The sequence below is a fragment of the Drosophila rhopaloa genome, unplaced genomic scaffold (assembly GCF_018152115.1).
Source record: "Drosophila rhopaloa isolate 14029-0021.01 unplaced genomic scaffold, ASM1815211v1 contig_150, whole genome shotgun sequence".
In the NCBI taxonomy this organism is placed as follows: Eukaryota; Metazoa; Arthropoda; class Insecta; order Diptera; family Drosophilidae; genus Drosophila; species Drosophila rhopaloa.
This window is the reverse complement of record NW_025335029.1, coordinates 2,686,257-2,704,035: the sequence shown is the minus strand read 5'-3', so window position 1 is coordinate 2,704,035 and position 17,779 is coordinate 2,686,257. Positions and strand designations below refer to the sequence as shown.

The 17,779-nt window shown below is 44.3% G+C and overlaps 2 protein-coding genes across 2 annotated transcripts; both read right to left on the bottom strand.

The window, feature by feature from the left end:
* Positions 1-779: 779 nt before the first annotated feature.
* Positions 780-3,516, bottom strand: LOC108049393. Its single transcript, XM_017130549.2, has 2 exons — positions 3,403-3,516; positions 780-2,912 (listed from the first exon to the last, which is right to left on the bottom strand). Exons 1-2 carry the CDS (start codon positions 3,514-3,516, stop codon positions 780-782), a joined length of 2,247 nt encoding a protein of 748 aa, XP_016986038.1.
* Positions 3,517-4,743: 1,227 nt separating this feature from the next.
* On the bottom strand, positions 4,744-10,319 carry LOC108049387 (proline-rich extensin-like protein EPR1). Its single transcript, XM_044456708.1, is given in 4 exon segments — positions 4,744-5,351; positions 5,353-7,473; positions 7,536-7,604; positions 10,108-10,319. Coding segments are annotated over 4 exon segments (2,433 nt in total). The 5' UTR covers positions 10,111-10,319; the 3' UTR covers positions 4,744-5,111.
* Between the last annotated feature and the right edge of the window lie 7,460 nt (positions 10,320-17,779).

Below are 17,779 nucleotides of genomic sequence, written 5' to 3'. Positions count from 1 at the left end.
ACGCTCGCTTACCTTCTGGCCGGACTTACCTGTTGCCGTCCGTTCTTGGCTCTCTGGAGCGGAGCGGCCAGGGGCTCAGCCGCCGAGCTCCGAATACTGGTTTCGTGCTCTTGCCGGTTCTGTTTTGCAGCGGGTTTCGCGCACGCGCAGAGTAATTGGCAATAAAAATGGGGACAGCGTTTGGAAGCCTACTTTTGGGCTGCAAAAGAAAAGTATTTTCAGGTAGAAATGAGCAAAAAGGCTATGAAGCTAGTTTCCCTATCACTTTCACTGATCTAGGTTGAATTCGATTGGAAATTGTTTTTTTCTTAATGAGGCAATTCTTACCACCGCATTGTTTATCCTTATGAAACTGTTTTTATATTTTATTAAATGACTTACTCAGTTTTCTGAGGTTGCTGTCTCATTGCCAGGCCAATATATGAAAACCAAAAATCACCTAAAGATTTGTTAAAGATTGTCAAAGATTTAAAACTAAACTAAAGCGAACAACTAATGTTTAGCAAAACAAATTTTGAACCTATTACTAATGTATATTAATTTTCAGCTTTTAATCGTTAGCATAATTTAGGGAATATATTTGATTGCATTTTCAAACCATAAAAACTGAATGATAACCACCTGTTGATACTGATCTGTTAGATTGAGATACGTAATATATTTATACATATAAAAAATACAATTTATCTATGTTTAATTTAAGGGCAAACAACTGGTTGCCATATGGAATGATGTGGCTACTTCTAACTAAGACTAAGTACAACTAGCGTAGTTAGTGGTTAGAGAGCATCATCCACCTGGAACTGTATCAGATCCTCGACGGGAAAGCGGAAGAGCGAGGCGGTCTGGGCCTCGGCAGCCAACTGTTCGATGTTGGCGCTCTTCTGGTAGCGAAAGTGCTCGTCCACGGGCGTTTTCCTATACCGATGATCCTGCCGAAAGTTGGCCAAGGAGACAGGATCCGGCAGTTCGGCGGCCACAATGGGATGCTCAAAGTCAATCAGCGGCTGGTGATCGCTGCGGGAAATGGTACTAGAGCGATTGCCAGCCTGAGTCTGCAGATGTTGCTGTTGTGACGTTTGGTGTTGCTGCTGGGTTTGATTGAACAATGGATGATGTTGCTGCTGTGGCTGCTGCTGTTGCTGTTGCTGCAGGTGAGTAACGTTACCATTACCTGCTTGTCTCGGTTCTATTGGACTTGGCGGATTGGGAGGTGGCAAATCGTTCGAGTTGATCGTGTTGCGTTGCATGTTGTGGTTGTAAAACGGATTGGTGGAGCTGCGAATCGTGGCAGTGGGTTTCTGCTTGGGGAATACGTTCAGGTGCAGCATAATTGGGTTCGTTTGGCTCTCCACTGGACCCTGACCCTGACTCTGTCCCAGACTCTGGCCATAAATGGCCTCATCAGCATGCACGCTCTTCGGAGGCGGAAACTTGTGGGCCTGCGCCTGGTACAAGGCCTGCTGCTGACTATATCTGGTGGCCTGATCGGGAAAAACCACTGGCTGTTGGGTGGGGAACTTAAAGGGCGTCTGGTAGAGGCCGTGACCCATGTGGAAAGCGGCCGCTGTGGTCCCCGTCAAGGCAGCCGGCGAGGGCAGGGCGTACTCCTGCTGGAAGGGATGTCGCATCACGGACGCGGGTCGCGAAGGTGGCAGCACTGGATATATATCCAGATTGACCTTGAAGGGAACCCTCTTCAGCTGCGGCTGCCTAGTGGCATTCAGCGAAAGCACAGATGGTGGAAAGTGCTGCACGAAGGGATCTGCTACAAAATGCTGCTGGCTTCCATGCTCCAGCAATTGTTGTTGCTGCTGCTGCTGCTGCTTCTTTTTCTTCTTTTTCGACAGTGGTTTCCCATTGCCCAGTGACTGCATGGCCAGCAGATTAACATCTTGCGGGGATCGGGGCTTGTAGGGATACAACTGATCGATGGCCACCCTCTGGTGGGGCATCATCCCGACCCCAGGAGCATACCACTGCATTGGCATGGGCATGGCCATGGGAAACATGGGCATTGGAATGCTAAACTGCATCTGCTTCTTGTTGCGCTTCCCCCGAAAGAAGTTCCCTATGCCACTGGACTTGAGGTTCTTGAAGCTACCGGCAATGTGCAAGCCCGTGGGCATCATTACCATGGGTGGCAGCTTACTGGGCGCCAGACCACCGATGTGCAGGTGCTGCAGGATGTCCTGGATGTTGTTCAGCTCCGGTCGACCTTCCGTCGCCCCCTTGGTGAACTGCTCGGGCAGGGGGCCATCGTAGGGAAAGTGAAAGGGCTTGGGCTTGAAGTCCTCCTGGTTTCGTTGAGCACGGGATCCCGGAGTTTCCGAGTACTGACGCCTTAGCAACGCCTTTGTGGGCGCCGGCGGCGGGGTCGGCGAGCCCAAGGACAACTGCATGTCCTGGGTGGTGAGACGTGGTGGGCGTGGCATCTGGTCACGCAGCAGCCCCCTCAGAGGCGTCATGGTCGCCGATCGCTTGGGCAGACGCTCATAGACATGGGCGTCGTCCGGTTCGTGCGACGATGTTGCGTGTTGCTGCCGTTGCGCTTTCGTGCGCCACGTCCCGTAGATGGGTGCAATGTTGCTGTCGGCACGCTCCAATAAGTAGGCGGTTTCCCCAGCAGCTCCCTGCGTCGCCTGCATCTGCTGCAGATGCAGTTGCAACTGGTGTTGCTGCTGGCGCATATACTGCTGCTGCTGCTCATGCTGCAGTTGCTGCAACTTGGCCCGCATCTTGTCGATGTCGCTGTCACTGTCGCCGTCGGAGGGCTCAGGCTCAGGCTCCGTGGTTGATGGTTCGTCTGCTGAGGACTCAATGTCGTTGGGGGACTGTAGATGTTGCTGTTGTAGATGTTGCTGCTGATAAAGCGCTGCTGCGGAGGCGACCTTGACTACCATGAGAGACATCTGCAAGGCACACACAAAATAAGATCAAAGATTATGGGGTTACATGTGCTTGAAGGTAATTGGTTTTTGGACTAAAACCCATTTCATCACATCCAGATGATCATAAAATTGCTACCATAAATATGGGATTGAAAGTTGAGAGATGTACAATTGCAGATCCGATTCATTATTTCAACATGGACTTGTAATTGCTAGCAAAAATATCTGATTGAATCTTGTAATTTAGGTTTTTTTTGTTAATACTTAAGAATTAAGACCCTACTTGAAAAGATCACATTTGTGTTAAATATCGTTCTAACTGATTAATGATTTGTTAATTATAAATTATTTATTTCATTTCTGCGTCAGGAACTATCAATCCGTTTTGGCAAATACGCGATATTTGTGGTAGTTTCTGGCTTAATATCATCAGTGTATCCTTAAACTCTTGTCTGCATCTTATCCTTTTCAGATTTATTCTTCTAAAATACTGATAGAATGGTCAACTCACAATTGTGTACCCCAGGATCAGGCCCATAGTCCACCGCCTGCCTTTAGTTGAGCCAGGATCCAGTCGCGTTCGAGTGTCTCGATGTCTTTGACTGACTGCCGACTGCATGAACATCTTTCCGGACTCTGCTGCTCGAACCACTCGGCTTGCCTATCGCTTTATAAATGTGGACTTGAGCTTCTGCCTCATCGCGGATCGCAACGATGACTGAGTGCAGCCGGGAGCTGGCGGCGCCTAAAAAGCGTTGGTTATATCGGCCCAAGTGCAACAGCTTAATTAGAAAGTTTAATAGAGTTTGGCTGCGAAAGCAAAACAGCAAGCTGCAGACAAATAAATTAATTGCTCAGGCGAATTCGTGCTCCCAGGCATGTGGAAAAGAAAGAGATATTAAAAAACGCATTGACCATGAAAATCTGAAGATCGCAGCGAAGTAACTAGAAATATATCTTGGGTGTTGTAAATCCGAACTGGTTATGCTCTGACGGATAAGTTGATAAGAACGCCATACAGGGCTCTACATGGTTTTCCATTAGAAGAGTTATAAAAAAAGTGAAATCAAATATAAAACTGGTGGTACAATTGTGAAAAAAAACTAATCTAGCACGCTAATGTATTCCTAGCCTCGCAACTGCTGAACATAATTAGAGCCAAATCGCCTTAATAGTTCTTAATTTAACAATTACTATAAATTTGTACACAATTGATTTGATATCATTTTGTACAGAGAACTTAAGGATAATAATTTTATTTTAACCGGAAGTTTACTTATTTACTGATTTAAACTAAACCCTTTTCTATTAGTGCCTTGCAATGCTACGATAAGTTCTTTTAATACAAATCAATTCGATTATTTTTAACTGCAAACTTTTTTTCTATATATCCGAAGGATAACTTTAAGGTATGTTTAACCCGAAGGTAAATTGTTTTATGTTTGTTAAAAGAAAGTTAAACTATTTTTTTAAAAAGTCAATTTACAGTCCTTATAACAAAGCTAAAGAGTTCTTACATCCGAAAAGTACAAACTGCAATGACCAGAATTGAATGTCTAGGTTAACTGACTTAACCTGCACATTTTTCATTTTATTGCATGGCAGCAACAAACACCTTAGCATAGTCGTAAAAACCGACTTTTATGATAATCGTCAAAAGACGAACGCCGAACAACACCACAAAATCTCCCGGACATGATTTGCTCCCATTTCCCGTTTGCAAAAATAAAAATAAAATGCGTGAAAATACTCGAAAAATGTATGTTTCGGTTTCCAACAACCCAATAAGATGAGTAAACCGCAAGATAACTCGAAGTCTCCCTTCCCGAAAAGCATGAGAAACGCATGTAAATATTCGAAAAACTTATTTTATTGTTCAGGTTTCAGCGATCCGAATAAAAGGTTTATTTAATCGTAATATAGAGCTATATAGTCTTGAGCTGGCGAGCGTCACAGACGACGGCCGCCCTTCGATCGTAGCATAGTGGTAGAACATAGCAAGAGTTGGATAGACTGTTAGCTGTACAATTGGGGCACACATAGACAATGATCCCTATCTGTATGAGTATGCGATTCATTAATTACAAAAATAAAATAAAAACAAACAAGTGTCGTCCAAGCACCGCTAGCGGCGGAATCGTGTAACGTTAGACTGTACGAGTATTGACTAGATCAATCTAGCCCTAGACGAAGGCCCTATCCCGGATCATCTCTAGATCTCTAGAAGTTGAATGGGATGTTGGGCACTGGGTACTGGTAGCCCTGGTGCTTGGTGGGTGGGGGTGGGACGTACACGGTGGTGCGCACGGTCGGTGGTGGCACGTACACGGTGGTCCTACGAGTGGGGGGAGGGGGTGGACGGGTGGTGCGTACAGTCACGGGGGGCAGGTAAGTGGTTGGGGGACGGGTTGGGGGGCGAGTGGGTGGTGGAGGAGGGCGGGTGGTGCGCACAGTTGGGGGGAGGCAGATAGGTGGTTGGTGGGCGAGTTGGGGGCCTCGTGGGAGGCAGAGTGGGGCGGGGAGTGGTGCGGATGGTGGTGCGAACGGTGGCACGAGTGGTGGCCGGTGGTGGTGGCTTGTTGGTGGGTGGCAGGTAAGTGGGAGCTGGGGTGGTTAGGCGACGAGTAGTCGGTGGGTAGGTTGGGGGACGGGTTGGGGGACGAGTTGGTGGTGGAGTGGCCCGGGTGGTGCGCACAGTCACGGGAGGAAGATAGGTGGTTGGTGGCCTGGTTGGGGGCCTAGTTGGGGGTGGGGTGTACCGGGTGGTGCGCACGGTCACGGGGGGCAAGTAAGTGGTTGGGGGACGAGTTGGTGGCCTGGTAGGAGGCAGAGTGGGACGAGGAGTGGTGCGGATGGTGGTGCGAACAGTGGCGCGGGTGGTAGCCGGTGGTGGTGGCTTGTTGGTGGGTGGCAAGTAAGTGGGTGCGGGAGTGGATGCACGGGTTGGTGGCCTAGTTGGGGGTGGTGTGTACCGGGTGGTGCGCACAGTCACGGGAGGCAAGTAAGTGGTTGGTGGGCGAGTTGGTGGCCTGGTAGGAGGCAGAGTGGGGCGGGGAGTGGTGCGGATGGTGGTGCGAACGGTGGCACGAGTGGTGGCCGGTGGTGGTGGCTTGTTGGTGGGGGGCAGGTAAGTAGGAGCTGGGGTGGTTAGGCGACGGGTGGTCGGTGGGTAGGTTGGGGGACGGGTTGGGGGACGAGTTGGTGGTGGAGTGGCACGGGTGGTGCGCACAGTCACGGGAGGAAGATAGGTGGTTGGTGGCCTGGTTGGTGGCCTAGTTGGTGGTGGAGTGGCACGGGTGGTGCGCACGGTCACGGGAGGCAAGTAAGTGGTTGGTGGGCGAGTTGGTGGCCTTGTAGGAGGCAGAGTAGGGCGGGGAGTGGTGCGGATGGTGGTGCGAACAGTGGCGCGGGTGGTAGCCGGTGGTGGTGGCTTGTTGGTGGGAGGCAGGTAAGTGGGAGCGGGAGTGGATGCACGGGTTGGGGGCCTGGTTGGTGGGCGGGTTGGTGGTGGAGTGGCACGGGTGGTGCGCACAGTCACGGGAGGAAGATAGGTGGTTGGTGGCCTGGTTGGTGGCCTAGTTGGGGGTGGAGTGTACCGGGTGGTGCGCACGGTCACGGGGGGCAAGTAAGTGGTTGGTGGACGAGTTGGTGGCCTGGTAGGAGGCAGAGTAGGGCGGGGAGTGGTGCGGATGGTGGTGCGAACTGTAGCCCTAGTGGTGGCCGGTGGTGGTGGCTTGTTGGTGGGCGGCAGGTAGGTAGGAGCCGGGGTGGTTAGACGACGAGTGGTCGGTGGGTAGGTTGGTGGCCTAGTCGGGGGTGGGGTGTACCGGGTGGTGCGCACAGTCACGGGCGGCAGGTAGGTGGTTGGTGGCCTGGTTGGGGGCCTAGTTGGTGGTGGGGTGGCACGGGTGGTGCGCACAGTCACGGGCGGCAGATAGGTGGTTGGTGGGCGCGTTGGCGGCCTGGTGGGAGGCAGCGTCGGGCGAGGAGTGGTGCGGATGGTGGTGCGAACAGTGGCGCGGGTGGTAGCCGGTGGTGGTGGCTTGTTGGTGGGCGGCAAGTAGGTCGGAGCCGGAGTCGAGGCGCGGGTCGGTGGCCTGGTTGGTGGCGGCGTCGGGCGACGGGTGGTCACTGGTGCTGGTGGCTTGTTGGTGGGCGGCAGGTAGGTTGCTGGTGGACGAGTTGGGGGCTGAGTTGGGGGACGAGTTGGCGGCCTGGTTGGCGGAGGAGTCCTTGGTGGTGGTGGTGGCGTTGGGCGACGAGTGGTCACTGGTGCTGGGGGCTTGTTGGTGGGTGGCAGGTAGGTTGCCGGGGGACGGGTGGTTGGTGGCCTGGTTGGGGGCCTCGTTGGAGGAGGAGTCCTTGGTGGTGGTGGTGGTGGGGGCAGACGGGTGGTGGCCGGTGGTGGTGGCTTGTTGGTGGGCGGCAGGTATGTAGGCGGTGGACGCGTCGGCGGGCGAGTGGGTGGCCTAGTGGGTGGGCGCGTTGGCGGCCTCGTGGGAGGCTGGGTGGTGCGCACGGGCAGATCGAATGGCACCTGGGGTTGGGGGTAGAAGTATCCCTCGGCGGCACGAGTCTTGCGCTAAAAAAAGGGGGTGGCTCGTGAGATCCTGTGAGTGGGAAAATTGACGACTTGTCACTTACCTCATGGGTGTCGGCCGATGCGGTGGCCACCGCCACAGCGCAAAGCGCCAAAACGAACAGTGCACTTCTCTGTGGGGAAGAGAAAAGGAGAACGGGTGGTTAGTCGATGCTGTGTAAGATCTTGATGGTCTTTTGTGGTGTGGCGGTGCAGAGGTGCTCAGGTGACTAACGACTGGCTCTAACAACCTGATTGCGACTAATTGATCGCCTTCTAGGCTAATCGCCTCTTCACGCTTCGTGGCGACATGGCCCGGATCGGAAGAGGCAAGGCAACTCCGCTGGCCTGCAGTTGAAAACTGTGGTAAAGTTCAGCCAACAAAGCCTTCGAATCGATTTGCCATAATGCATTGAAAATCACCCGAAATGCTAACGCAGACATTCAACTTTGACAGGCATTAGCATCTCTAGGTCAGTCCCCTCCCCCGAAGCGGTGTAAGTCTCGCCGATTGCCGCGATTGATACATAATGCCTATGCAAATGCGAAGCGACACAAGAGATTTGTGCTTTGTTGGGACCCGAGGAAACAGCCCCTGAATTATGGCTTCCGACGCTGCTGTCAGCAAGTTCATTTGCATTTGTCGCTGGAGTTTCGGCAAGGTCATTGCTAGTTAATGAAAGTGCTCGTCGATGGCCGCAGGTGGTCGATGAGCTCAATTAATTGGCCAGCGGAGAATTTTCGGGGGTTATATAAATAGCCGATTATGCCAGAAACCGGCCCGGATCTGGGCTCCAAACTCCAGACCAGTTCTAGCCATGATTATATAATAATCAGCCAAGACAGGCCATAAAACTAGCGAGAAAATCCGATGTCGCCTGCTGAAATTAGCATACGCATCTGCCATAAAAAAGAAGAGTCTCGGGTGTCATTTATAACCAAATCTGTTAGATTATTGCCCACATGTCCAAAAGCGGCTGGGTCTACATTTTATTTAAACCTCTGATTGTTTGCTAATTTCAACAAAAATTTGACTTTTGTATGTAAATGATTTTAAATAATTTATGCTAATGAACCTGAACTTTTGGCTGTTCTAACTCGTTTGAATTATCGCATCAGCAACAATTTGGCTACGGAATTCAAGAATTAAATCTGGTTTTGACTTTTGGATGGGGGAGCATAAGACTAAGAAAGTGAAAGGACTTGGGCAAAGCTCTTCCCTTGACGGTTCATTATGCTAATTGGCAGCTAATTAATCCGATTCACACCGCATCGAGGGCAGAGCCTCAATGCCAATGCTTCGGAGCAATGAAATTAGTTTAAAACTGTGAGAAATGTGGCCAATACAAATGCCTGGGGAAAATAACTGGGAGCCCTTTAACAAATGAATTCTTCTTGGGCAACAATTTCTTGGCGGCGGTTCAATGGCAACGTCAAGAATCAAACTTAAGGCAAATGTTTTTATGGCTATTTACCTAAATACGCCAATCGCAAATTGCCACTCGCAAATGTCAGAAGCAAAAGCGAAAATTATGGATAAAAAAAAACAAGTTTTAATTTCATCTTCAGTCATGTCAATGCTGACATAGAAACGGCCGCCACATGGCAGAATGCACATGCAGCTGGTCCATCCTAATGACTTAATACGCAAATTGCGGTTCGCGCCAAGGCGATCCAACTCCGTGGGCGGCCCACACGGCGTATGCGTAACATTGCACTCGATGGCACTTGCTCAATTTCTACGTGGCTTAAATGTCAACCGCCAGCTGGTCAACGATGATAGCCCGGGTCCAGAGTTGGACCCTCGATGAAATGTGAAATGCAAATAGATGGCGATTGAATTGGAACTGCAGTTGGCTTTGCCAATTTATTTGCTTTTTCTTCTTGTTTGCGATACTCTGCGATGCACAGAGAAAAAATCACACAGTATTTTCACCAGCCATTGCGTAGATCCTAATAATCTTTAGTAAAGTAATATTCGTTAAACAAAATCATTTTTTATCGAATTAAATTCAATTTAAAATTGGTCCAGAACTTTAGAGCTTTTCTTCTAATATACTTTTTGGGTCATTTTTGTTTTTATGTGTGATCCAGTTTTGTTTTGCATTAGGTTTTAGTATATTCTTATTCTTTCTTTTATTTTATAAAACCTCTATAGTAAATATATTAAAATCAAATAAATTAAATCAGCTTTTCCATTTTAAAACATGTGCTTTTTTCCCTATTTGTCACTATTTCTTCCTTGGAAAAATTTTAAAAATAACATAATTGATCCTTAGTATTAGAAACATAACATAATATATTTTTGGAGACCACAAATTCGATTTGTAATATTTGTATATTTTGTTATGCATCAAAATTTAAAGTGTAAACTGTTTATCAAACCTTATTGCCATTTATGTGAGGAAATCTACATTTTTTAACACAATTAAGATCTAAAATATCTGCAAACTCCCATAATATTTTGAGCTAACAAAACTGATACTGTTTCTCTCTCTGCATTGCTGTTTCCTTTTGCGAAATGTCTTGTTTGACTTCACACCGAGGGACACTTGTTTCGTTATTTTTTGCACTTTGCACACGATCATTGTTCGTTTTGGGTTAGATTAGATTTAGATGGGAACTGGGTTCGGTTACCATGGTGTACACTTTCGGACTGCTACAAACGGCAGTTGCAATAATCCCGGGTGCGTGGGTAATCCTTTGCGGTGCGTATGTGTGCGTGGTTAATCCTTGCGGACGATACTGTGAGGATCGGAAAAGGAAGAGACGCGACCGATCGTATCAAATTCAATGGACGATTGAATTTGATCGATGCCAAGCTAAGTTGGTTTAACTTCTAGGTCGAGTGTGGAATACCAACTAAAGCATCAAAACTTGTAGATTTTCTATATATACTCGGACCCAGCATCTGCCCAACCGGGCAGCGGCGTCTCAGTCGGCGCCGGCAGAGGCATCTTCACCTGGGCGACAGCTGTTAACACACGGCCAAAAGCCGAAATCGAAAGCGTTTTGGCCAGATGAAGATGAGCCGAAGTCGCTGCCTCTGTCGACGGCGATGCCGACTGCTGACCAGCCAGCCAACCAGTCTCAGTTGTTTGATGTTTGTAAGTTAACAGAGCTGGCCAGATAACATGGCTAAGACAATAAGGCAGCCAAATTGAGGCCCAGCAATTATGGCAGATGAACAACTAAGGCAGACCCACAACAAATTCCCGCTCTTGTTGGCATTTCTATTTAGCCAGCTCCGATTGCGGGCAAATACTCGTACTTTTGGCAAAAGTCTTTGGGCGAGTGTTAAACACGTTGTCGTGCAGCGTTTAATTTGGTAAATGGGTCCGAGCCACCGAATTTCATCAATCGATGAGACAAGCTGGCTCGCCAAGTCAAGTCAAGGCTCCCATCGGAGCTTGAGCTTGCCAAGGCAAATAAGGCCGAGAAGATCAGGCGTTGGCTAATGGCAATTACCTGCCGAAGCAGGCCTAAATGCAGTTGGCCGATTGAGCGAACATGAACCGGTTGACTTGGCCAAAAATGCGTATGCCCGAAGGGGTCAGCATATGGCAGCCGGAGTTGAATGTTAAGGTAGGCTCAGCTCAGCTCATCTCTGACTCCTCGCCAGCCGAATGACCTTTAGACGCACACTCGAAGATCTCCGATCTGATCGGTGCTGCATTCTTCGAGCGACTCCCAAACGGGTTTCAGCGTTTGTCATCGCCTGCATTTCGCTTTTTAATAACTAGAATTTATTAATTTGCAAACAGTCACGTCTAGCTTTTAATGAACCAATCAGAGTGACACCCACTAGCCACCAAGCGGAGTCATGAGGCGGCCCAAAATAGAAGTGACTTTGAACTCTTTCGGCCAAAAGGTGCGTGGTCACCTAGTCAGGGTCTGAAAAGCCCGCAGAACACCCAAAAGGAAGTGCAGCTGGACGGAAGTCACCCTTTCGGCCATCAGGTGGCACTTAGAGCCACAATTAATTCTTGGCTTTTATTGCATAATTGCCGGCTAACTATTCGGGTCATAACTTGCTTCGCACATCCCCACAAAGGCAATGACACTTGACGACGACTGCTGACATTTCAAATTTGTCATTGCGGATAACTAAAGCGACTGAGTTGTTTTTATTATTTGTTTTAACTCTTTATCGTGTTGAATACTTCTCGAATACCGACTAGAGGAAAAGTCTTTTTTTGTCGCATCACCGGCATTGCAACATGCAAGAGATTATTCAACGTTTTCCACGCCGAAAAGCTGAGATTTTTGGACTCCACCGAAGGACGTTTACTAAACACGGGTGACAAATTAATTGCTTATTCTAAACCGCATTCTGGACAGGTTTCTCTTTAGATAAATTAAATATAAAGTTGCTAATCTAGGGGAGTTTCAGCTTTTGTGTTTATTGCCTTTTGTCTTGAGGTACGGAAATCATGATATCTAGTTTTTCATTATGCTTTATCAGCGGAGAGATCTTGTCTTGGAGTTATTTCCGAATTGTGCTACAGACATTCTCCTGATGGTATGGTATTTTTAAATCTTTGTCTTGAAGTAGCTTGAACTGAATAGAAAAAAAACCATGAAACGAGGTAAACAAATCTTAAATCATAATGTTAAGTGAATTTTTTCTGGTACACCCCACAAAAACTTCTGCCAAAACCTCATCATAAACAAATTTTCAACAGCAAATGTTGCTACAAAAATTTTTGCGTAAGGCCATTTAAAAGTTGTAAATGCTAACTTGGTTTTTACAAACATCGTCGCAAACATTTCTAAGAAATTATATATTTATTTTGGTAGCATATATCAGTAGTATTTTTAAAGTGCATTGTTTTACCAAAGGATTTTAATAAGAAAGTGGAATTTTCAGTATATTAATTTTAAATCTTTATCATAAGTCAATATTTTTTTAGGAACCTGAAGATTTATTAAGCTTGCAAACCCCTAGACTTCTTTTAATAAAATCTTGAACGCATTCAGGTAGACTATTAATACTGCTTATCTAATCCCAGAGCAAATTAAATACCTTCACGCACAAGCCATTAAAATTGAAATCAAGTCTCTTGGCAAGAAACACGACAAATGCGACCGCAAATCGCCTAATGAAAAGTGTTCGGCTAAGAAGAATAAACCCAGAAAAAGTTGTCGCCACTGAATATTTATAAGAAGGCCGATGTCTTTTTACCCACCCAGAAGATTCACGCATCTTTGAATGGATAAAGACGCGTCTCAGAGTGCGTGGATATTTAAATTTCGCGGATCTTGTCTTGGAGGGTATCATATAAATTTCCGAGTCAAATGTCACGTCACCTGCGTCAGCGGTTGGGGCAGAACAAACCGCCGAAACATCGTTAATTGTGCTTATGATTTATGCAAATTTATCCCTATACATAACGCATTTGTCCGCGTCTCACTGGTAAATTCTACATGGCTTCAGTCAAGGCGGACTATATTGTTTCTTGCTAAAGATTTATATTTATGTAAATCCGCCAGTCAAACAAACGCCCGACCCGGACTAACTAGTTTCCCACTTTGTATCGTTTTTTTCGTTACTTTTAATTTTGGCTTGGAATTCTGGACTAGGAAGTGGAAATATTAAAAGTTTTGTTGAAGGCTTCAGCTGGGCTTTACAATATGGTAAACTTTTGAAATGGAAAGTTTCCAGATGCTTCGTTTTATAAAAATCTGTTCTCGCTAGACAAAAAAATTAAAAACTTAATAATTTGTTTGTTTTGTTTTTTTTTCTTTTATATCACATTAAAAAATTTAATTAGAATTATCTTTTTAGCCAACATTTAAGTGTCATGTGCTATTTATGAGAAAGAAACAATATTAAATAAATATAATATTTAAATTTTAATTAAATGAACTACTTAGCTATGCTCGTGGTGACATAATGTTCTTTAACATAAATTCATATAAAATACTTAGCGTTGTCAGAAAAAGAATCCTTTTTTTTAATATAAAATCGAACTAAATTCAAGTGAATGTCCTTAAGAAAAATTAATATTTTATCCATCGGCTCAATTAATCAGACTGACACAAGGAATTCCAATATCAATTAAGACTTTTAGCCATAACTCAATGGGTTGCATAAAAATAAATAAATAAAGACTTATCGAACCAAAGATCTGTAAATCATTCACCTTAAATTGTTTTAGATCAAAGACAAAGACTAAATCAATTTTTTTAAACCAGAAATCGCTCGACTTTGTTTAAACAATAAAAAGAACAGTTAGATGATCGCAATACAGAAATTCCGACCGTAAATTTATGAATATGATTTGGCAAAATGTACAATGTTTGCAATGCGATTGAATAATTGTTAACAGTCGCGTTCGGCAAATCGCATAAACAACTTGCTAACGGCATTTAGTTAATGGATATTTCAAGTCGCTGAATAAATGGCGTTTGAAATTCATTTAAAATCTTTTAAATTTACTTGAAACAAAAACCTGCAGCTCGCTGAAAAATTTAAAAAAAAAAATGTGTTTTTCCCCCGCAAAAGACCCAGAAACAACAAAAATATTAATAAGCCTTATCAAGGACACCGGCAGGCGAGCGTTAACCAGTTTTTGGCCAGCTGAATTTATGGGCCACAATTGCGGGCCATTGCCATTGGAATCCTTGTCGCGCTAAATGAAACACCCAGCCAATTTTTGGGAACCGCCGAGGGTCATAGCGCTGGGAACTGTGGGACAGGTAGCCCATGGAAACCGGTTACACAGATTCTGGGCTCGGGCCATTACATAACCGAATGACCCTTGAAAGTTTAACCAACTCGCCTGGCCTTTTGAAGCGAAAGTGCCGCGCTTAAACAGAATTTACAAGACAATCGGGGCGTTATCATTAATCAGGCTCAGATCGGTGGCGATCAGAAACGGAATTGAGCCTACTATTCACTTGAGGCGACACCCCGTCTCAAGCTCAACTCAAGACCCCATGCTTGGTGGGTCAGAGAAACGGATGGTGGCCGAAATGGAACTTGAGCTGATGGCTCACATCATGACTGATTAATGGCCATCTCGAGAGTGCACTTCACCCCTGCCATCTCGGCTGGCAAATTAGCCCATTTGTGTCCGAGATATACACACATCCACTAGCAGTCGGATACAGAGGCAGAAACACTTTGGAGTGCAAATAAAAGCAGAAATTGGAGCAGTTCGGCTCACACGCGTCCACGGTCACAAGGCTGTTTAAGGCCAAAATTAAATTCAAAATTAAATATACACAAATGAGATAAATATAATGTATGAATTGGAGCTACAAGCTACATATCAGACTTGAGCCCTCAATGTGGATGTATAAATTCTACACGGATTGGCTGAATAAAAACAACGAGCCAAAAATTAATTTCGTATAAAATTCATTTGTTTCGGACTGGGAACTGGCCAACTGGTTATATCGCCTCATTTTAATAGCCAACTGGTTCGTCCCAGTACATAATATATTGCCATTTACTTATATCTTTTAGGCAGACCACTTTTGACAGCGACGATTCTACGCCCGAAAATCCAAATTAAAAGTCAGACATGCAAATTTATCAGTCTTTTATTTTTGTCGTCGAACACTCCCTTTGATTTACAGAGGAATTAGTGATATTTCTATAGGCATATACAGTCTAGCATGTTCTTTCTTATAACATCCATAGATATGACAATAATAAGTTATATGTTTTAATTATTTTAGAGGTTAGCTACCCCATTTCCAAAAGTGTGCATTGAAATTGGAAAATGTTGAAAAGAAGAGGATGCCCTTAAATGATAGAAAATATATGTATCAATAGAAATATTTATCTGTATAACTAAATTTGTATTTTTATCTTTAATAATCAATAATCACATTTATCTTAAATGTTTTGTATACTTTAAATTGAATACTAATATTTCCAGTTTTGAGTTTCTCAGAATAACTTAACTTAATAAAATAACTTAAACAGGAAATAAAATGGAATTATCTAATAAATGTCTTAAAATAGCATCCATAAATAGTAATAAATAGTGATATGTTTAATAGTGATATACATAAAGTGAAATAGAGAGTATTCACCTTTCGGTTTACCCTACCAATTGGACTTTCAATCTTGATTTAAAAGAAGCTTCATAAGGTATCACACACTGACGCACTACGTGGATCCCATATTTATATAATTTATCGAAATCTGCACGATTGGAGGCCTGTGAAGTGTCTGATCGTAATGGCAGACACAAACACCATTCTGCACTTGTGAAGGCACCCAAAAGGCCGTATAGCTTCCACCCAGCCATAAATTTCAGTTGTGGCAGTTATGATTTGTTGACCGGGGTCCAAGACCACACATTCATCCACAGAATTTTGGGAGTGAACTGAAGTCTTCCGCATTTATGGCCCTTGACTTGGTCACGCTGTTTAATTGGTAAATGTGCTTTAGTCCTTTTATCCTTTCATGTCTTGTGACATTTACTCGACTTGGCATCGCATTTCAGGCGATTAGCGCCAACTAAATTGGATTATGCAATCTAAAGACGTCAATCAGTGTGAATTCCCCTGTTTAATCCCCGCTCTCGGTGGCATCTTCTCGACTCGAAGGTTAAATGGACCAGTTTTCTAATGAATTTTAGATAAAGTTCGGCTCGGACTACGGCCACAATGAACGCCTAAGTATTTATTAGCTTTAATTTGAATTTTCATATAAAATAAAGCCGCGAACAAAACTCGTTGAGGCGCTGCTTCTGCACGGAGATATATTTAGACATAGATGCTTCTATACGAAAACATAAAAAGAAAAAAAAAATCAACACCGCCAAACAAAATCAAGTTCACCTCGAGTGTATCAAATTTGTATAAAATTCATCAGTTAGCAAATACGTCAGCTGGTAATACAAGATTCAAAGTTTGTGGTTAGCTATATACCAGAGTGTGTGTGTGGGCATTATGCGAAGCAGAGGAAGAAGACCAAGTCCAACATACACAAAGTATCGTATATAGATAGATATATTTGTACCTGTTGAGCTCGGATCGATTAGCATTTTAGTGGCTGCCTTAATGATTAGCCGCCATGGGAGCCATTTCAATGCAGTTCTGCGTGGCTAAACTATATTTTTATGTGGAATCGATTAACTCGAGCCATACATCACACGCTTGTTCCATCCATTCGATATGCTCCACTCAAGGCCCCCCCTCGGCGATCCGAGCCAGAGTTGGAATCTGCTCAGAAGTGGCCAAAACACCTCATGATTGACCACTTAATGGGCCAACTTCGCACTTCTTAAGCGATATTAAAAAGAATATATCAGATTTTATAGGAATTGGACAATAATTGCTCAATTTTCTTTTTCATAGCTCCATCAATCTTCAACTCTACCACTTCATTGTAATAAAAGTATTGACATGGCATTGGCTGTAACCGAAGTTGTCGTATATCTTTTAATCTTAACCTTTTCAAAAATAGTTATAAAACGGTTTAATAACTAATTTTTGATAAAAAGATGGCAATAAAATAGCATTACATTAAAAAATATATATTTATGATATTTTTACAGCAAAGTCGTTTTAAAGTTATCTAGGTTATTCTAAAGAAATCCTTAACCTTTATACACATTGTAATAAATAACTTTAATAAAACTCAATGTTCAATGCTATTAAAAATATATGAGACACAATATATTTTTTTGATTAAGCAGCAAATAAAACCGAAAAATATCCTTTCCATTAACCATTGCTAAAGAAACAAAGAACAATTTAACAACCTTATATCGTAACCCCTATTTTTAAAGCAGACGTCAAGACTCTAAAACAACACGTTAAAGATTAGTGTATATAATCCAGACCAAATCAGATTCTATAAACTGAAGAATCCCACACAGTTCCGTTTCAGATAACGGTACATAATCGATAAATAATTTACCGACTTTATAAGCTTTCGATTTCGTTGGCGTTTGCGTCAGCATAACTTGCTCTGCGGCTAAAAACAAAAGTAATCTGCAACAAATTTTAATTGCCATCTTAGAATGTTCACTTGCCCAAAAATCTTGTTCTCGAAACCATTTTGTGCAAATTTGTAGCGAATATTTATAGCCTAGAATGGCAAAATATATATTCTAAGCTGGATTTTGGTAGTTAGCAGCGGCAGAAGCAGTCGACACGATACACCGATCATGTTCGAGCATGTATGCTAATTAAAATTCTGGTTCCCGAACTTGAATCCATAGATGAGATATTTAAGTAAGAGTTTTGTGATTAGGAAACAAATTTAGCACCCGACTTGATAAATACCCGAACTTTGATATTTAATAACCATAAAATTTTGATGAACAGAACACTCGAGCGA